General features: G+C 54.1%; 1 protein-coding gene across 3 annotated transcripts in view; it reads right to left on the reverse strand.

Annotated features, from left to right (window-relative positions):
* Window positions 1-1,986: 1,986 nt before the first annotated feature.
* Window positions 1,987-20,913, reverse strand: part of SPIRE2 (spire type actin nucleation factor 2) — a 35,165-nt gene continuing 16,238 nt past the window's right edge. For 2 of the 3 annotated variants that reach the window (XM_086688554.1, XM_086688556.1), the window contains exons 3-15: window positions 18,545-18,901; window positions 15,425-15,505; window positions 15,133-15,297; window positions 14,309-14,395; window positions 13,944-14,067; window positions 13,687-13,856; window positions 12,887-13,076; window positions 11,640-11,761; window positions 8,091-8,225; window positions 7,894-7,961; window positions 4,537-4,564; window positions 3,362-3,477; window positions 1,987-3,031 (exon numbers count right to left, since the gene is read on the reverse strand). In XM_086688554.1, the coding sequence (XP_086544680.1) occupies window positions 2,809-3,031; window positions 3,362-3,477; window positions 4,537-4,564; window positions 7,894-7,961; window positions 8,091-8,225; window positions 11,640-11,761; window positions 12,887-13,076; window positions 13,687-13,856; window positions 13,944-14,067; window positions 14,309-14,395; window positions 15,133-15,297; window positions 15,425-15,505; window positions 18,545-18,901 (1,866 nt within the window). In that variant the 3' untranslated portion in view covers window positions 1,987-2,808. Of the gene's footprint in view, window positions 3,032-3,336; window positions 3,478-4,536; window positions 4,565-7,893; window positions 7,962-8,090; window positions 8,226-11,639; window positions 11,762-12,886; window positions 13,077-13,686; window positions 13,857-13,943; window positions 14,068-14,308; window positions 14,396-15,132; window positions 15,298-15,424; window positions 15,506-18,544; window positions 18,902-20,913 lie in introns of all 3 variants that reach the window. The other variant, XM_086688555.1, reaches the window with a different exon arrangement.

Raw genomic sequence — 20,913 nt, forward strand, 5'->3', positions numbered from 1 at the left:
TTTGCTGCAGGTTGGTGGGTCTAGAGTTCAAATGAGGAAGGACCAAGAAAGGGAGGCCCGAACGGGGTGGGTCATGCCCTCTCGGATCCCCGTCTCTTGACGGGTGAGCTGCACGCATCCTGCCTCCCTCATAAGACTGCATGTTTCTCTCTCAGATTGGGAATTGAGTCTCCAGAGACACACAGAGGAAGACAGCCCTGGAGGGCACATGGCTGCTCTCTCAAGCCTGCCCCACGCCCCTCCTCCTCCATCCACTCCCCTGGAGTACCCTAGAACTTACCCTCCTTCCCTCCCATAATTCCCTCCCATAATCACCTCCCATAACCCCACTATTAAAGGGTTACGCCCAGCACAGGTGGACCCTCCAGGACACCACTCTCTCGTCCATTCGGATTGTCCAGGGCCAGGCTAGTTATTAAATAGATTTTTTGTCACCCCTAAAGTGATGTGACCAATTTATACAGGTTTTTTGCCCCGCCTGTGGATGGAAACTTAGGGAGTCTCAACCTGCAGGAGCTTTCTCCTTTGCCTTCCACAGGAGTGCGGCCAGGTGACACTGAGATGGCAACATCAGGCCCAGCTTGAGTGGTGCCCTCCCTGAACGTACGTTTCTGCCTGTGCTACCAAAGGTGTGGTCCTCAGTAAGGAATTAGGTTGTGAACAGTTCTAGAGAAAGCGACCTGTGTTTGTCACAGTCTGAGTTAGGTGGCTCGGTGGGCTGACGGCACCGTGTTCAGTGCCTGGGGTCCACAGGCGGCGAGCCCTGCGTTGGCTCCATTCTGACTTCACCTTCAAGCTTGCCATTCAGCCCCACTGTCCCAAGACGGGTTTTTATTTCCAAATATTCCAAATATAGGTTAGAACTCTGGTTTCCCCTACTGGGAACACGTGCCTGCACCTGTCCCCTGGCCCGTTTCCTCAGCTGTGGAATTAGAACAATGAGGACGACGTTCACCTCCCAGGAGCGTCTCCCCGTGGAGGGTGCTGCACAAATGTCAGCTTTCCCATTGCTGGCGGTGTGACCATGGGCAATTCTTTACCTTTCTGTGCCTGCTTTTTTTTTTTTTTTTTAATGTTTATTCATTTTTGAGAGAGAGACACACAGTGAGAGTGGGGGAGGCACAGAGAGAGGGAGACACAGGGTCCAAAGCAGGCTCCAGGCTCTGAGCTGTCAGCACAGAACCTGATGTAGGGCTCGAACCCACAAACATCATGACCCGAGCCAAAGTCGGGCGCACAACTGACTGAGCCAGCCAGGTGCCCCTCTGTGCCTGCTTTCTTATGTTTAAATGGGAATAATAATACTCCCTGCCCATGAAGTACCTGGAACAAGTGTTGAGAGCTGGCTGTTTTTACTGGCTGTTGTAATTTAGTGTCATTGAATGTTCTGGACCCCAGCTGACGAAGTACCCTCCCCTGTAGGCCCATCTGTCACAAGTCCTGTGCCTCAGGGCCTCCTCTGGGCCAGTGTGGCAAACATTAGAGCCTGGCATTGGATAGGCCTGAATTGAGATCCCAAGTGAGCTGTGTATCTTTGGCAAATTCCTTCCTCCGTCTGGAGCCTTGGTTTCCTTATCTGGAAGGTAGGATGACAACAGAAACCCCCCCCCCACTCCCCCCCCCCCCACCAGATGCATGAGGCAGGCAGAGCACACAGGTGCAAACCTAAAGGAATCATGTGCCCAGAGAAGAGAAGTAGCCATCTAGGGATGAGGCCACAGGGTCTCCCAGGCTGGCAGGTTACAGGCCTCAGGCTGAGCCGAATGCAGCCCTGCTGGCCAGAGGACCAAGACGCCAGATCGTGAAGCTGGGCATCACGGGTAGGAGGGGCCTGAGCACCCCCATCTCATGCTGGGCATCCTGAGACGCCCGTGTGTGCCCAGTGCGCACCAGAGGGCGGGCTGTCCCTCAGAGCCCAGCTTCTGCCCTTGGAGAATGTGCCCACCACTGTGGCTCAATAGTCCTCATTCCACACCCCAGACAGAAGACTGTGAGACCACCTTTATTAGGCCAAGAGTGGCCTCGTGTACAAATTTACAGAGTTCCTCCCTGTACCGGGACCCCCAGCATCGCCAGGGCCCTGGAACCAGCACCATCTCTGGACCTCTGAGTCTGTGAGGATGGCAACACCAGCCATGTGGCATACTGGCTGGGGCGTGGATGCTGGGCAGGGAGCAAGGAGTGAGCTTGGCCTTGGGCCTTCCAAGTGGAAGGGCGTGACACCCACCAGGAGAAGATCAGCCCACTCACGGTCTTCCCCAGTGGCCTCTGCTGCCCGGGTTCCTGCTCAGAGTGCAGAGGCCAGCAGGATGCTCCCGTCTACCCGGGAACCACGGTGTCCTGTCCCAACCTGGACATCTACCCAGGGAGGGGAAGCTGCCGTGTTCTCATCCTTGGGATGGAGGAAAGAACAAAAACGGGGGTGGGGGTCTCTCCAGAGCCCCATCATCTGGAATCCACTGTTGTATCTCCCACATGCCCTTCCCGAGTGAGAAAACCCACTCCCATCCCACCCAAGGTCTCCCAACAGGAAACAGCCTCCCCCAGGGAGGGTCCTGCAGCGAGACTGACCCCAAATACACTCTAGGGCCAGGACAGATGTATATAAATATATAGGCTGTGTGTATATATCGTATAAATGTATCTATATATGTATATATGTACATGCACACTTAGGAGGGCAGGCCAGCAGCTGTGCCTCACGATAGGGAGTTTCTCAGCCAGGTCCAGGACGAGCCTGGCTCCTCCTCAGAGGTCTGGCCACCTTGAAAAGCCTCTGGCTAGATGTCGCAGGAAGGCTGAGAGCCATCACTTGAAGTTGAGAGTCCAGGTGTTAGGGATGTACAGGGACTGGGTCTGGCGGGTGCGGCGAGGCGTGGTGTTGAGGGCATCCACACTCTTGCGGCTGGAGCGCACTACGTCTGCCACGAAGCTGGTGCAGTCACTGCAGACGTCCTTGAGGACAGAGCCGTGGGTGTAGATGTGCGGGAATGCCTCCTCCACACTCGGCCACTGGGGCCCCTGCAGGGATCTGGAGCAGGACGGAGCCATCAGGGAAGTCTCCCTCTGGTTCCTTTCTCCATGTCCACAGCCTACCGCCCCCCCCCCCAACACGCATCCTTCCCACCCACCCCCCGCCCCCAGCAAAAGCTGTTCCTCAAGAGGATCTGACCACCCGGTTCAGTTTCCAGCTCACACTACTTAGCCCCCAGAGCTCTCTGAGAGATCCCTTTCTGGACAAGTGCCTTGGATTTCTGTGTCCTGGCAGTGTCCCAGCAAACCACCCCACCCACCCCAGCTCCTGTATTACTCTCGATGCCTGATCACCACAGTGACCTCAGCAAAGGGCAAAGGAACGCACTGGAAGGCATCTCTTCTCTGGGTCGGCGTCGTTTTGGTAGCTGACACCCTCCGAGGACTCTCAAAGCCCAGCGTGTAGACAGGAATGTGTGCAAACTTCTTAGAAGGCATCTTCATCTACAACAGAGGGAGATGTGGACAAGGCTACCCCAACAGGGACGGCCGGGGGCACAAGCGCGCACGCGGGCGCGCACGCGCGCACACACACGAACAGCTGCCTGCTCTGGGCCTGTGGGGCGGCAGGGGAGTGTCTGCAGGGTGCCGTTGTGACCGTGTGTGCTCTCTGGATGCCCACCCCATGCCGCCCACCTGAAGGCATGTGTCTCCTCACTCGTTCCCCACACCCAACCACACGCTGCTCATCCAGACGGGCGTACCCAGAGGGCCCGCCAGCATGCCCTGCATGCAGTAGTTACTTGGTGAGTTGGAGGTTGCTCAGTGCTGAAACCGCAAAACGCAAAGGGTTTGAAAACAGTGGTGGTAAAACCCTTTTCCAGCAGGCCATGGTTGCTAGGCGGAGGTGTGGTGGGGTGACAGAGTTCTAGGTGTGATTACCCTTCTACGTTTGCACACCTGCATGTACGCAGACGTGCCCAGACTGCTACAAAGAACCTTTCCGGAAACACTCAGGGGAGATGTAGCGTCAGAAGGTAAGAGTCCAGGGGCACCTCGGTGGCTCAGTCAGTTAAGCATCCGACTTTGGCTCAGGTCCTGATTTCTCGGTTCATGAGCTCAAGCCCCATGTCAGGCTCTGTGCTGACGGCTCAGAACCTGGAGCCTCCTTCAGATTCTGTGTCTCCCTCTCTCTCTGCCCCTCCCCTGCTTGCTCTGTCTCTCTCAAAAATAAATAAACATTAAACTTTTTAAAAATAAAAGAAGGTAGGAGTCTTAGAGGGAAAATGAAGGGTTTTTCTTGGCAGTAGCCTGCTAACATGGAACGTTAAAAAAAAAAAAAAAAAACACCTACAAGGGTCTTTAAAAACTACAGTCTTGGAAACTGTAGGGATGGGTCTTGTGTGGAGAAAGGAGACAGATGAAGTGACTCGTGCACGTCTGACCGGCCAACAGGAGACAGCAGAGCCTCTGTCCCCCGGCTCTGCCCTCCTGGACAAGCCAAGTCAACCACAGGACACCTCAGATACCTGGGGCCTCGCTCAGACCCCAGACGATCCTCACCTTTATGCTGCAGGAAGTGCAGACAGCCCTGGAGGGAAAGAAGAGGGACGCGGGGTCAGCAGCGAAGAAGCCACAGAGAGACCATTCCCACCCGGCGAACTGCCCACCCTTCTGCTAGAGACCAGTTACCTCAGTGCTTTACTTGTTTTCCCCCCCAAATCTTTTCTTTTCTGCCCCTCACAGCTGGCTTTTTCTCTGAAACATTTCGGCCTGGAGCTTTCTCACGCCCTCTGCACTTGCATGTGCCTGACGCCTCCTGCCACAGAGGCGCCATCTGAGCCAGAGGCGCCCCAGCAGCTCAGTCTTAAGCAGTGATTAACATCTTTTGAATCCCCACTGCTGACTTAAAACACAAATACCTTCCTGTACAAATTCAGACACTAGAGAGAGCCGTGACTACAAATCGTAAAGCCCACCCCCAGTGGCAGACCCTGGTGACGGGTTTTCCCTTCTCTAGATCTAAGTATGACGGACAAAGATACACGCTTAAAACAAAAATAAATGAACTGGGGTGTTATGCATACTATTCTATAAAGATACATCTGGGGCTCTTTTCTGCATTAGGACAGATGGTCCAAGTTCATTTAAAAAAATTTTTTTAACGTTTTTATTTATTTTGGAGACAGAGAGAGACAGAGCATGATCGGGGGAGGGGCAGAGAGAGAGGGAGACGCAGAATCGGAAGCAGGCTCCAGGCTCTGAGCCATCAGCCCAGAGCCTGACCCGGGGCTCGAACCCAGGAACCGCGAGATCATGACCTGAGCTGAAATCAGATGCCCAATCGACTGAGTCACCCAGGTGTCCCTGTTTTATTTTAGAGAGAGAGAGAGAGAGAGAGAGAGAGAGAGAGAGAGCGCGCGCGTGCTTGTGTGCTGCAGAGGGAGAGGGAGAGAGAATCTCAAACAGGCTCCAGGCTGAGCGTGCTGGGTTCCATCTCACAACCTGAGCTGAAATGAAGAGTCAGACAGTCAACCACCTGAGCCACCCAGGTGTCCCTTGTCTTTATCTTTGAAGCATACTCTTTCTTGGTTTAGGGTTTTAGATTGACAGTTTTTCAGTCCATCAGAAACGCTGGTTTACTGTCCTCTTGTTCTCAGTGAGAAGTCTTTATTTGCTGGCTGATTTTAAGAATTTCTCTTTATTACTGGTTTTGATCAATTTGATTAATAAATGCCTTGGTATGATTTTATTCATGTTTCTCATGCTTGGGATTAAGTTTCTTGTAAGTTTATATTTTTCATCAAATTTGGAAAACTTTTTTTTTTTTTAATTTTTTTTTTTTCAACGTTTATTTATTTTTGGGACAGAGAGAGACAGAGCATGAACGGGGGAGGGGCAGAGAGAGAGGGAGACACAGAATCGGAAACAGGCTCCAGGCTCCGAGCCATCAGCCCAGAGCCCGACGCGGGGCTCGAACTCACAGACCGTGAGATCGTGACCTGGCTGAAGTCGGACGCTTAACCGACTGTGCCACCCAGGCGCCCCAGAATTTGGAAAACTTTTTAAGCTATTATTTCTTCAAATACTTTTTCTGTCCCCTCCCCCTTTTTCTTTGGGGACTTTAGTTACATCTATATTAGGCTTAACATTAACCCACAGGTCATTGAGACCATTTTCACTTTTTAAGTTATTTTTTCTCTGGAGTGCCTGGCTGGCTCAGTCGTTAAAGGATGGGACTCTTGATCTTGAGGTCGTGAGTTTGAGCCCCACGTTGGGTGTAGAGATTACTTAAATAAGTAAAACTTTTTAAACATTCTAAAAAAATAACATTTTCTCTCAGTGTTTTCATTTTAGGTGGTTTCTATTGCTTGGTCTTTGAGTTCACTAATGTTTTCTTCTGCACATTCTCCTGGATGTTCAATCTGCCGTTAATCTAATCCAGTGTAATTCCAAACATTCATCCAAACATTCTAGTTCCAGGTCTAGAACTTTGTGTCTTTTTATCTTTCATGCCTCTAACTTTTTGAACATATGAAATAGTTTAGAACTTCAGAACTGCTAATTCGAATGTCTGTGTCAGTTCTGGGAGTCTTTCTTTTTTCTTTTCTTTCTTTCTTTCTTTTTTTTTTTAAATAGTGAGAGAGAGTGAGCATATACGTGCATGTGAGCAAGGAAGGGAGGGGCAGAGGGGGAGAGAGAGAGAATGCCAACCAAGCTCCACACTCAGCACGGAGCCCAGTGCAGGGCTGGATCCCATAAACTGTGAGATCACAACCTGAGCTGAAATCAAGAGTCGGATGCTCAACCAACTGAGCCACCCAGGTGCCCCAGTTCTGGGCGATTTTGACTGATTTTTCTATCATGGGTCGTATTTTCTTGCTTCTTGACATGCCTGATAATCTTTGATTGGATGCTAGACATTTTCTCTTGCTGAGTGCTGGATAAGATAGTTAGGAATAGTTTGGTCCTTTCCAAACTATTTCCAGGTCTTGCTTTTATGAACTTTTAGGTTTGGAACAATGCTCAGTCTGGGGGCACTTATTCCCCACTAGTGGAACAAGACCTTCAATGGTTCTTGAATTACAACATTTCCACCATGGCTGGTGGGAACACACACTATTCCTAGTACTGTTCCTTGAAAGCTTTAGCACAGGGTCAGTACGCTTTTTCTGTAAAGGGTCACAGAGCAAACATTTTGGATATGGCTAAATGAATAATAAACAAATGGGTGTGGCTTTGTTCCAATAAAACTTTATTCACAAGGCAAGGAGTAGGCCAGATTTGGCCTGGGGGCCGGAGTCTGCCAGTACCTGCTTCAGGATGATTCTTTCCCAGCCTTCAGGAGCTTCCTTTGCTTGTATGTGCTGATTGGTCCCCTACTGAACACTCCAGGACAATCTCCTGCAGGCCCGAGGCTTGCCCTGGGGACAGCTCTCCCCCGGCTGGAAATCTGCACTAAGACCTCCGGCTGCCTTGGTCCCTCTGGCTTCTCAGCTTTACTTCCTCCAGTCAAGGAGCTGAGTGGCCTCTGGGCTGTGACCTAGAAACTCCAGGCAATTGAGGCCATCACTGGGCTCACCTGTCTCCTTCCTGCTGTTGCCCGATAGTCAATATCTTGAAAACAGTTGTCTCCTGTTCTTTGGGTTTTTTACTTTTTATGGGTATTTTTGGTTGTTTCAGGTGGAAGGTGCCTGTTCTGATGCCTGTTACCCTACCTTGGCTGAAAATGGAAGCTGGAAGCCCCTTAGCTATTAACATGAACTTAAGAATGAGAAATTAGTGTTCTGTAGTTGCACTAGCCACAGTGCATGAAGAAACATCCCCACAATCACAGGAAATTCTACCGGACAGTGCTGGCTTAGAAACCTTACTGCTCCTCCCGTGTTACTCACAGCCAAGGTGCTTACACAGGCTTACCTCTTGCAGAAGAGACAGGTGGGTGGCCAGGAGAACAGCGGGAACTTGGCTCGGCAACAGCAACAAATCTGTAAGCGAAGGACCAGATGAGTTAGTCCTGCGTGGTGAGGGAGCAATCCAGGGTCCAGGCTGCCTGGCCCGCCCTCAACCCAGGGCTCCTGCCTGCTGAGGGAGCAGCTGGGTCCGGGCCACCTCACCTTCCCCTTCCTGAGACTGCTGACGAGCTCCTTGTTCTGCAGAAACTTCTCCATCTCAGCCTTCACCAGCACACGGCGTACATCCATCACTTCCTCCACGGTCAGAGCAAGGCTCTCCACGGGGTGGCTGAACTCCTGGGGATAAAAGGGTCAAGGGGTCAGTGCTCCCGAGGCCTTGAGGGACGAGGCCTTTCAGGAGTCTGTCCATAAGGGTCTCTCTTCTCTGAGGACTCTGGAATCTTCCTGGCCTCAGTCTACCCAAACCTAGCAACTTCCTAAAACACCCCAGCCTTCAGCTCATCTACCGCTGGGACCCACACACGCTACTCCCGTCACCTGGTCCGCACCCAGCCTGCTGATGACCACATCCCTCTAGCATCCCCACCTCTGTTCACGGTGCTCTCCAGACCAGAAACGTCTGCCTCCCACCTCGTTCCCCACCTGCAAACACACAACACCACCGGTCGCAACCATCCAGAGGCCCCAGGCCCACCTCTTCTCCTTCTGAAGGCCTTCACCACAGAGCTCTCTCTCCCCTGGCGGCTGAAGGCCCTCGGCGCCTCCTGCATGCTGCCTGACACTCGGTGCTCACCACCAAGCCTGCCCATCTGTAGGTGGTATGTGTCCCGCCTGTCACAGCCACCTACCCCTTTGGGCCACCACAGTGACTGTGCCTTGTTCTGCCCACCCTCCGGAGGGGTTGCTCAGCTCCTCTCCTATAAAGTGGGGTGTCTTCCAGCTTCATTGAGATAACACACAAAGTCCTTAGCGCCACGCCTGGCACCCCAAATTATTAGCTATGGAGATGAGGCATCATGAGGGGCGGCCCCCCACGAGGGGGCCACAGAGATGGGGGTTGGGATGCGTGGTTTGTTTCTTTCACATTGCTGGTGGATTATCCTATTTAGGGTTGCTCCTGTTGGCAGCGGAGACCAGCAGGTTGCTCATCAGATTGGCCGTGAGTACGTGTTCAGGGCCGAGATGGGTGTGGAGGTTACATGAGGTCTGACAGCCAAACGTCTCAGAAAGCACTCCTGACGTCTGTGTTAAGAAGACACTTATGGGGGTGCCTGGGAGGCTCGGTCAATTAAGCGTCCGACTTTGGCTCAGGCCATGATCTCACGGTTTCATGGGTTTGAGCCCCGCGTCAGGCTCTGTTGTCAGCAGAGAGCCCGCTTTGGATCCTCTGTCTCCTTCTCTCTCTCTCTCTCTCTCTGCCCCTCCTTCATGTACTCTCTCTCTCTCAAAAATAAATAAACATTTAAAAAAAGTAAGAGTGCAGCACCTGGGTGGCTCAGTCGGTTGAGCATCCGACTTCAGCTCAGGTCATGATCTCACAGTCCGTGGGTTCGAGCCCCGCATCGGGCTCTGTGCTGACGGCTCGGAGCCTGGAGCCTGTTTCAGATTCTGTGTCTCCCTCTCTCTGCCCCTTCCCCGCTCATGCTCTGTCTCTGTCTCTCAAAAATGAATAGACGTCAAAAAATTAAAAAAGAGTACACTTATGAGGGGTGCCTTGGTGGCTCAGTTAGTTAAAGGTCCGACTCTTGGTTTCGGCTCAGGTCATGATCTCACGGTCCGTGGGTTCAAGCTCCGTGTCAGGCTCCATGCTGACAACGTGGAGCCTGCTTGGGATTCTCTCTCCCTCTCTCTCTCTCTCAAAATAAAGAAATAAACTTAAAAAAAAATACACTTATGGGACTTGCCATTTTAAAATGGGCCTCCCCACCCTGAATACTTAATTAAAGGAATACATACGTGTCCCCCAATTCCTTGACTTCCCTTCAAGAAGTGGCCTTCCTCTTTCCCTGCCGCCCTGAGTCAAGCAGGGGCTTGAGTGCACTCACGATTCAGCCCCACCCGTACCCACCGCCATGGCCGAGGGAGGCATCGCTGCTTTACAAGAGGGGCTGAAGACCGCCCTCACCCATGGTGACCCAGCAAGTGGACTCTGAGGAGCTGCCAAAGCCTCACACGAGGACCACACCCATCTGTGAGTGTCCACGCGGCGGAGGCACCTCGTGCTGAGCACCAGGTCAACCTAATTACTGGTGATGACGACAAGACGCGAGGGGAGTGGGTCGGCCTCTGTAAAAGTGACAGGAAAAACCCCGTACGGTGGTTGGTTGTAGTTGTGTGGTGGTTAAGGACTACGGCAAAGAGTCTCAGGCCAAGCAGGTCGTCAAGGAAAGCTTCCGTTATTTTTTTTTTTTCAACGTTTATTTATTTTTGGGACAGAGAGAGACAGAGCATGAACGGGGGAGGGGCAGAGAGAGAGGGAGACACAGAATCGGAAACAGGCTCCAGGCTCTGAGCCATCAGCCCAGAGCCTGACCCGGGGCTCGAACCCACGGACCGTGAGATCGTTACCTGGCTGAAGTCGGACGCTTGACCGACTGCGCCACCCAGGCGCCCCAAGGAAAGCTTCCAATGCAAGAAATGAGCAGGTAAAAAACGTGGTCCTTGTTCCTCCCACAAAAAAATAAAGAAAAGTGGGCCTTAATCCCCCTCCCCTGAGGATGTACTCAGTGACTCACTTCTAATGAACAGAGAAAGCTGGAGATAACAATGAGTCACTTCTGAGACTTGGTCGTAAAGACACTGGCTTCTGCCTTGCTGTTTCTCAGACCACCAGCTCTGGGGGAAGCCAGCCCCCATGCCGTGAGGACACCCGAGAGCCCTGTGAAGAGGTCCACGTGCAGGGGAAGCTCGGCCTGCCGGCAACAGCCACAGGAGAAGCCACCTTCCAAGAGCCCGCTGCGGGGAGGCCCTGAACCAGGCCGCCCAGCCGAGCCACTTCTGGATTTCTAACCCTCAGAAGCTATGTGAGATAATAAGTGTTGTTGTTTTAAGTTCTGGGGTAATTTTTAATGCAGCAGTAGATGATACAGAACTTGGTTGGGGAGTATCAGTGGTAACACTACCTTATATTTTTAGGGCACTTTTCAAGGCAATTTTAACGTGTGTTCTCATTTAAGCCTCTTGACAAAACTTCAAGGAAATGATGGTAACGACATTGTTGACATCCGGATGCCCTGTGCTCACCAGGCACTTCACCTGTCACCCGTCTGATAAAAGCATACACCAAGGCTCAGGTCCAAGGGGGGGGCGGGGCTCAAAATACCAGCAGGTGTTAGCTCCTCCCAGTTACAAGTCAGATAAAACCCACCGCTGAGAAAGCCCAGATGCAGAGGGTAAGCAGCGTAGTGCCAGAATCATGACCCTAAAAGATGCTGTCACATCTCGCTGCCTTCGGGCACAGAGCTCCGGTCTCTCATCTGTCCTAACCCCCACAGGGAACTAAGAACTTCAGATGTCCCCAGTCCCCTTAGCAAGGTCCTTTCTTTGGCCTCGGGGCTGCAGTTCCCAGAAGTCCCAGAAGGGAGCAGCAAAGACCAACCTCAGATTTGGTGGCTCTGGAGCAGACCTAGCCACACCCACGGAAGGAACTGCCCCACCCCTGCTGGGCCCTGTCCAGGGGAGAGGTGAGGATAAGGGCCCAAGAGGCGCCCCCACCCAGCACCCTGGACAACAATGCCTCCATCCACTCACCAGCCACAGATGATTGGTGTCTGGGGCTGCAGAAGCCTCCGGCCGGTCCTCTGCTGAGCCCAGGTCACTGTGTGGTAGAGAGCTAGGGTCAGGCTGGACCTGGACACTTACAGGGAAGGAACCTAGAGTAAGAGCACAGGAGCCCCGTCAGGACAACCAGGCAGAAACTGTGTGGGAGGGCTGTGCCCAGGGGGTGATGGAGACGGCTGGTCAAGCAGTAGGGGGCCATGGGGGCAGTAATCAAGGAGAAGGTCATGTAGAGAGCACGTCAGTGTGGCAGGCTCAAGGGACACCTGCAGGGGCCCCATATCTTATCCCGGTGAACGAGCCAACATCAGGAGCCGCATGGCCGCCAAAAGTGAAGGCAGATGGCAGCAGTCATGCAGGAAGACGTCACTAGTGCCACTCGCACTTCACGCAGAGAGAGAGGCAGCTCTGAGTGTTCAGGACACTTGTGGGGGGACAAGGACAGTGAAGTATGGAATTGGCCTGGCCTGGACCTCTTCACTCCAGAAAGTGCATCAGCTACCGAGCTGGACCGCCTTGACACTGGCAAGAGAACAGGGGGGGCTCAAGATGACGCTGGGAGCAGAAAGGGTGGCCTGGCCACGTATAGGAGGAAACAGTGGGTGGGGGAAGATAACCCCATGTCCCGTCGGCACGTTGCGGAGCACAGCCCTTCAACAGTGGGACGAACTGACCCTGTGTGGCCAGTAGGAGTTTTCTGTCCTCTGTGCTGAACAGGGAAACAAAGTGACAAGTCAGGTTCTAGAGTGGTGTGTGTGGCACGGCCCGTCTGGCTCACTGCGGACAAGTTTTCACCGATCAGAAAAAAAAAGACTAGAAGGATCTGTCAATCATCTATGTGTCCACCTAGCTATTTGTCTATCCATCCATCCATCCACCCATCCTCCATCCGTCCAATTTTCTTTTCATATACCAATATATTACTAGTAATGATCCCTGAGTACTAGAGTCATGCGAATGTTTTAAAGTTTTTTAAAAAGTGTTTTTATAATAAATGTGGGTTACTGATTTAATAAGAAAGTTTTCAAGTTAAGAAAGTGGGGGATGCCTGCCTGAGGCAATGAGGTAAGTCCAGGCTTGAACTTTAAACACGCTTCTTGCAGGTATGACCTCCCTATACCCTCTGGATGCTGCCTCCTCAGGAAGACAATGGGACCAGGCCAGGACATGGTGCCCACAGAATAGAGTCAAGGGAGAAGGGGGTGAGAGCCACCACTTGCCCTGCTCCTGGGTGCTTGGCCTCCAGGCGTGCATGCTGCCCGTGCGGGGCCGGGATGATTCCAACCCTCCTTGGGGCTGAGTGCCTGGCTGCAGGCCAGAGGCCACTTCGCTCCGGAGCTGGACCAGGTCATGCTCCGAGAAAGAGCGGTCCCGCTTCAGTGTCACCTCCCCACACGGAGACTCTTCCTCCTGTGGACACACCAGACCCAGCCCTGACCACCAGCGCCTCCTGCCTGTCCCTGGACTGAGGCATAGGACACAGGGGGTGCTGCTGGACCCACTGAGGCCATGGGGTCATCCTCTACTCACTGCCCAGCCTGACTACCCTCTAGCATAGTGGAAGGCAAGTACCTCGAAAACCAACCCCTTCGCTGAGGCCTGTGGAAAGTCCTGAAGGTGACAGGTCTGGTGTCAGGTGCGGCCCACCAAGAGAGCTACTGCCCTGGGTCTCCCTGAGCTCAGCGGGCAGTGAGGGGATGACAGAGGGCCACAACGAGACACACCGGCTTTTCACATCAGCCAGGGGGCTGCTCAGCTTCCCAGCCCCAAGATGACGAAACACGCCCATTCCAGCCCTCTTTGCACTATGGGAATAGGTGGCCCAAGGCCACCGTTCCAGTCACCCGTCTGAGCCACCAAGATGGGGAAGTGTTCCCAAGTCCCACCATGTTTGCTCTCGGGACAGACCCAGCCCCACAGCAGGACGGCAGCTCCAAAGAAGAGTGCTGCCCTCAGCCCTTCTCACTTGCCCTCCTCCTCCTCCTCCCTGGCCTCTTTCCAGGACTCTGTGGGCTCTGACCTCAGATGTGTTCATCTCCTCCATCTCAGCCAAGGTGGGCGCCTTGAGCAGGACCCGGGGCCGTGGGCGTTGGGTGTTGTTCCCGGCGTCCATGACAGACAGGTTGATGCAGGAAGGGGACTTGGTGTCCCCAGAACAGGCATTGAGGATGCAGGGCAGAGAGCCAAACCCTGGGGGAGGCAGGGAGGTAGGGCAGGACAGGACAGTGAGGGGGGGGAGGGGGGAGGGGGGAGGCGGGGGAGGCATCCCATGCTCACCCCGGCCACGCCAGCGCTCGGCCCCCACCGGGCGCAGCCTCCGCTCCTGCTTGATCTCCTCCAGGATCTTCTCATGCAGGGTCCTCTGCTTTTGGGGTAAGGGGCGAAGCCTTCTCTCTGAGACCTGGAGGGAGTATGGCTCTGTGAGGGAAGGGGGTGGCACGGACACAATGGAGCGGGGAGGAACCCTGTGATACAGCCACGCCTATCAGTAGCCGGCTAGCAGGGGGCCGACGGGAAGGTGCCCTGTGTGCTCTTGGGGCAGGTCCATCTCGGGACCAGCCTGCCAGCGCCTCCCTCAGTGGAGACTCCACTCTGCCCTGGGGGAGGGGAGGCCAAGAGTGGAGGCCACGCACAGCTGGTACCTGTTTCAGCGGAGGCCGGGAGCGGATGAAGTCCAGGATGAGTTCATGGGCATCCTTCTTCACCCTGGGAGGGATATCTCCATCGACCTGTTGGGGAGGATGGGGAGAAGACCAAGGCTAAGGGCTTGATACCCACATGGGCTGGGGCCGTGGGAGGGCTCCCTCAGCCCTGAGCAGGGCCAGGGCCTCACGCCAGCCCTCCCCTCAGGGGCTGCGTGGCAGGCGTAAGGGCAGCAGTGGCACCACCGTGTTCCATTCTTCACGTGGAAATGAAGGCCAGTGACACCCCAGACAGGGTCGCCAAAGAATGGAATAACTGGCACATTGAGAATTTGTCAAGTGAGGGGCGCCTGGGAGGCTCAGTCAGCTAAGCGTCTGACTTCGGCTCGGGTCACGATCTCATGGTGCGTGGGTTCAAGCCCCGCGTCGGGCTCTGTGCTGACAGCTCAGAGCCTGGAGCCTGCTTCGGATTCTGCGTCTGCCTCTCTTTGTGCCCCTCCCCTGCTCTCTCTCTCTCTCAAAAGTAAATAATAAACGTTAAAAAAAGTTTTTCAATTTGTCGAGTGCAGCCAGCAGAAGGCAAGAGCCGTGTAAACATAAGATGGGGCAACTCGCAGCCTCAACGCCTGCCGCTGGTCCTCTGGAACCCTCCATGCATCCCCTCTCCCTCCCTGCCCTTGTCCCTCCCTGTGTCCCTGATGTCACACTGTGCCCAGTGAGTTATGGGAATAAGGGCCACGTCCGCCTGTGCACATTTAAACACCCGGCTCAGTAGCCACAAGCGGGCAGAAGGCCGCTGGCAGGCCCCTCCCCCACCAGCTCACCATGACCTTGCGCAGCTTATAGTTCCTGGCGCGGATGTCCTGCATCAACATCTCGAAGGGGGTGAGCTGGAACTCGGTGGGCAAGGGGTTGAACTCTCGCTCCTGCACCTTCTTCAGCTTCACTCCGTGGCGGAGCTCCCGCATGAGCTGGACCCACAGCCGGGCCTGGGCCCCCGAGAAGACAAAAACGGCCCTTAGCGCCAGCAGGGCTGCCCCAGGCCCTCCAGGCACAGACCCCGGGGTGTGGGGGCTGAGCCCAGTGCTCCGGGTCAGGAGCGGAGCCACATCTTACCCAGTCTGTGTGTCCCAGGTTGTCAAGCTCCGCCAGAGGCTTCTCTACCTGCAGTTCATCGTCCCGAAGCTTCTGCAGCATCTGCGCGTCCAAGAGAAGGTAAGAGAATGGTAGCCGCGGGGATATGGGCCCCTGCTGGTCTGTCCGTCTGGGGACATTTCCTTCCCAATGCACTACTATTCCACCAGCTGGAAAAGGGACAAGCGGCCATTTTGGCCAAGGCTTTGGGCTCAGAAGGATCTAGAGAAACCAAGCCATTAGCTTTGGAACCACATGGGACACTTGGTATCCCATCAGCTGTCTCTGGCAGCTTCTCCTGGGCAAGGGCGAGGGTGAGAGTAGAACACTCGCCTGGCACCCACATAGAACTTTCTGGTTTGCAAAAGAACCTGCACCCTTCTGTCACCTGATCCACACAGCCCAGCGAGGCACTGTGTCCTCCAGAGATGGCGGACGCAGGGGAAAGCCCTGTTCTCCCCCATCCGTGAAGTGTTCCCAGTCTTCCTTCAGATCCAGCTCCCAGGGCACATACACATCCACCCTCTTAGAACACCATGGTCGCTTCTCGACACGTGATCCCAGCTGGAGTTTTACATTTATCTGTTTCTTTGACTGTTGTCTGTACTATTGGCTCCAGAAGGCCAGAACCTTGTTTATGTTTCTGGTTTTTTCTCACCTTACTATTCCTGCTCCTAGCACAGCATGATGGACGCTAAGTCTTAAATAACGGTTGAAAGAATGAATGGATGGCTGGATAGATGAGTGGGTGTGTGGACGGACAGCTGAATGGGTGGATGGATGGGTATAAGGGTAAGAGGGTGAGTTACTCAGCAAGTCCTGGGAAACAGACATGGGTACGTATTTAATGACGTGGGGGAAATGCTGCCATCGTGGTGAGGGCCAAAGAAGGACATCAAGGGTTGTCGGGTAACTGTTCTGTGCTGAAAATTTGGGAAGCTGCTACATTCACTGCCTTCATTGCCCTGGATCTTGGCAGCAGCTGGAGCCTCTGTCCTCACCAACTCTCCTAGCCTAGAGAAGCATCTAACCTTTAGCACACAGCTCCCACCCCATCCCCCAACTAAGACAGAACCGGTTACCCTGGCTTTCACCCCAAGCTACTTGCTAAACTGCTTTGGGACGCTCTAGAAAATGCTGCCAAGTCTCAGAGCGGCACAAGGTGTGTAATTCTAAAAATAGACCTGTGCGTGATGTGGCAGTCCCTGTGGCGAAGGGCATGAAGGGTGGGACTCTCATCCCTCCTGTAGTTTCTACCCCTGTCCCTGAACAGGCCGTTTCTTCCTAAAATGCCAGCCCACATGTGTCCCACCGACAGACCCTCCTCTCACTCCCCGTCACTACCAACTCCCTGGACATCTCCTGGGTCAATTACTTGGAAGTCTAGAGATGTTTGCTCCTGCTAAAGAAAGAGCTTCTATTGTCTGCATAAGGAATTGATCTTAGCAACAGAGCAGGTGACTTCAGAGCAAGTAAGACAAAAGCATTAAGACCCATCCGGGGGTGCCTGGGTGGCTCAGTCGGTTAAGCGTCTTACTTCAGCTCGGTCGTGATCTCTGTTTGTGGGTTTGAGCTCCACATTGGGCTCTGTGCTGACAGCTCAGAGCCTGGAGCTGCTTCGGATTCTGTGTCTCCCTCTTTTTCTGCCCCTCCCCCGCTCGCACTCTTTCTCTCTCCCTCCCTCTCAAAAATAAACAAACGTTTAAAAAAAAGACCCATCCACTAATTGGTGCATTAGAAGAACATCTCCAAGGGGTGCCTGGGTGGCTCAGTCGGTTAAGCCTCCAACTTAGGCTCAGGTCACGATCTCATGGTTCATGGGCTTGAGCCCCGCGTCAGGCTCTGTGCTGACAGCTCGGAGCCTGGAGCCTGTTTCAGATTCTGTGTCTCCCTCTCTCTCTGCCCCTCCCTAACTCATGCTCCCTCTCTCTGTCAAAAATAAATAAACTTAAAAAAAAAAAAAAAGAAGAAGAAGAACATCTCCAAGATGCCAAGGAGGAGTGGGGAGGGGAGATGGGGAGTGGGCAGAGGAACTACCCACCCTTGGGCCATCAACTGGGCTGCAGATAAGGGCCCAGTGGTGCAAGCACATCTCTGACTTGTCCCAGGCTGGGTCCCAGGCCCCATGAATCAGAACAATCCTGAGAACCTACTCAGGCCCAGAGCTTCGGGGAAGTTGGTCAGGGTGGAACCAGGGACCAGCATCAGTCAATTTCAAAAAGCTTCTGCCATTGCCCTGACCTCTACAAAGTCTGCAGTTTCTCATTCGTGACTGCTGATGGAAGGCAGGAGTCCCTGTGCCAAGACCCCTGCTTCGAGGAAACAGGTCAGGTCCCACCAAGGGGAAAGCTGGAAAGTTGAAGAAAGACTGTCAGCTACTAATTCTGAGACCACGAAGAGATAGGACAGGCCTGGGGAGACCCCAGCTCTGCCTGTACTAGCTCTGGCTTGGGACAAGGGGACACCTTTCAGAGCCTCCGTTTGCTTATCTGCAAAAGGCAACTGTCACTGAACTTCCTACCTCCCCCAAACTCCAAACACCTGGGTGCACTGAGCTACAGGAAGTGGTGCCAGTTAGCACCCGTTTCCAGAAGAAACCAGTACAGGGGAGGACAGCCAGCCCCATGGGAAGATATAAACACGAGGAGGCAACAGGAAGAAGGGCCCGGGGCCAGAGGCTGGGAGCAGGTTCCTTAACGTCTCTGAGCCTTAGCCCCTTCCTGTGCGAAACCGGTTACGAAGTAGGTGTGAGGGTTGAGTTAAAACCTGCAGAGCATCTAGGACGGTGCCCACACTGAGTGCAGACAGTGAGGCCAGTTTATTCAGAGTCCTGCACTGAGGACTTCCACTTCCTTTGGAGAGACAGAGGGACCGGTGCGTTGGGTGTGTGGGGAGGGGGGGGGTGAAGAGGGCCACAAAGGTACCTCGGTGGCCTCTTTCCCCTTTCCTGTGATTCCTCCCACTTGCGCACCACCTGGGGAGGCCACTGGCTCGTGCCCCGCTGCCCCTCCACCTGCTCCACCCCTGGCCTTCAGGGAGCCCCCCCACGGGAAGCCCCCCCCTCACCCCCCGCCCCTCCTTAGCACGTGCTCTCCCAGTCACCTCCTTGGCCTCCCGGACCCTGGCCAGGAAAGCCCGCAGCTCCAGCGTCTCCACGAAGAGGGCGCGGCACACGGCCTGGTAGTGCGCCTGGGCGCCCCGCGGGTCCGTCAGGCGCGCCGCACAGAGCCGCATGGCCTGGGCGAAGGTGCGCACGGCGCGGGGGCCGCCCTCCGCCTCCTCTTCCTCCTCCGGGCCCCCGTAGCCTTCATCCGCAGCCCCGCAGCCGCTGTCCTCACAGTCGTTGTTGGCCATGAGGTCGATGAGCCGCTCCAGCTGTGGGCTCAGCTCTCGCTCCTGGCTGTCGTCCAGGCCCCAGTCCAGCGCGCGGTAAATGGCAAAGCCCAGGGACTGCACCATCTGCAGGACAGGGGCCCAGAGCGTCATGGGGGGAGGGGGAAGGGGGAGGAGAGCAGCCTCAGGGGTCACGGGACAACCCGCCCAAGGTGACAGCACAGCACAGCCTCTAACAGCCAGCCGGCCACACGGCCATGTGCCAGGAGCCAAGCTGACACGCCCACGACGGCCGAGCCGCTCCCCCAACAGCACAGCCCCCGTGGGAAGCAGGTGGGCAAGTCGGCCAGGTCTTACAATCAAACATGCCGTCACCTCGAGAAGCGAGGGCCACTCCTCTCCCAGGAGGGAGTCTAAGGAGGAGTCTAAGCAGGAAGAAGGAAAGACACATCCACACAGGGCTGGTCCTAGAAAGGCCCAAGCACCCAAACCTGGGATGTCTGAATGTCTTCAACTGGCAGATGGCGACCAAAGCCGACCCATCCTCACAGCAGGGTACCAGGCAGAGGCCCAGCGGATCAAACCACACATGCTCGTCTACACCCACGGTAAACACAGAGCAGAGGAACCAAAGCCTCCTGGCTGCGTGCTTCCATTTACACGAAACTCTAGGTGAGGCTGATCTCCAGCCACAGAAGGCAGGGCAGCTGAGTGCTGAGGTGGGGACTGGACGGGACACAGGAGCTTCTGAGCCAATGGTACCGGGGACACGGTGTGCACTGTGTTTGCCAGAACTAATCAAGCTCACTGAACGCAAAGTAAACCCCAGTCAATGTGATCTGAAAAATACACAACCTGGGGCACCGGGGTCGCTCAGTCGGTTGAGGGCCCCACTCTTGATCTTGGCTCAGGGCAAGATCTCGTGGTTCGTGAGTTCGAGCCCCGCATTGGGCTCTGAGCTGACAGCGCAGAGGCTGCTTGGAGTTCTCTCTCTCCCTCTTTCTCTGCCCCTCCCCTTCCTGTGCTCCCTCTCTCTCTCTCTCAAAAATAAGTATTTAAATAAGTAGACAATCTAATTAAATATTAGCTTTTAGTGTAACGTGCCAGTATATTTTATTTTTTTTAATTTGAAAAAAATTTTTTTAACGTTTATTCATTTTTTGATACGAGGGAGCATGAGTGGGGGAGGGGCACAGAGAGAGGGAGACACAGAATCGGAAGCAGGCTCCAGGCTCTGAACTGACAGCACAGAGCCTGACCGGGGCTCGAACTCACGGACCGTGAGATCATGACCTGAGCTGAAGCTGGACGCCTAACCGACTGAGCCACCCGGGCGCCCCAATGTACCAGTACGTTTTAAATCAGAGGACAAGGGTAGCATCCTTAATAAACGCTGCTAGAATAGTTATCTACAAATTTTAAAGTATTGACACTTGAACTCATGAAAAACGGCATCCTCTCACTTCAAAATATTTTAAACTCCACATAAATTTCAGTGTGTATAAATGTAACCCGAAAAAGAAAAGAACAAAACAATACTGGCACCTGAGCGACGGAGGGAAGAAGGAGGGGAGAAGGAGGGGAGAAGGAGGGGAGAAGGAGGGGAGAAGGAGGGGCTACCCCTGAAACAAGTGTCACAGTGACGGCAGGAGCCCAGCCAGGCATGGCTGGGGCCCACAATGCTACTGTTTGTGAGTGCTTGAAATTCTCCATAATTAATTCTTTTTAAAAAAATTTTTTTAACACTTATTTATTTTTGAGACAGAGAGAGAGCATGGACAGGGGAGGGTCAGAGAGAGAGGGAGACACAGAATCTGAAGCAGGCTCCAGGCTCCGAGCTGTCAGCACAGAGCCCGACACAGGGCTCGAACCCACGGACCGCGAGATCATGACCTAAGCTGAAGTCGGACGCTTAACCCACTGAGCCACCCAGGCACCCCATAATTAATTCTTTTAAAAGCGTATTAGCACATTAAAAAATGTGTGAGTCTTGCAGTAGGGAGACCTCTTCACTCAGCACTTCTCAATTTTACTTGGCAGGAAACCCTACTTTCACGGACCACCATTAGTAACTGGGGAATCCGCGTTCTCTAGAGGGCATCTGCCAACTGTCACTCGTTTATCTGTTCAAATGCCAT

This window comes from Puma concolor, chromosome E2, assembly GCF_028749965.1.
Source record: "Puma concolor isolate L17-30 chromosome E2, mPumCon1.1.hap2, whole genome shotgun sequence".
Classification (NCBI taxonomy): Eukaryota; Metazoa; Chordata; class Mammalia; order Carnivora; family Felidae; genus Puma; species Puma concolor.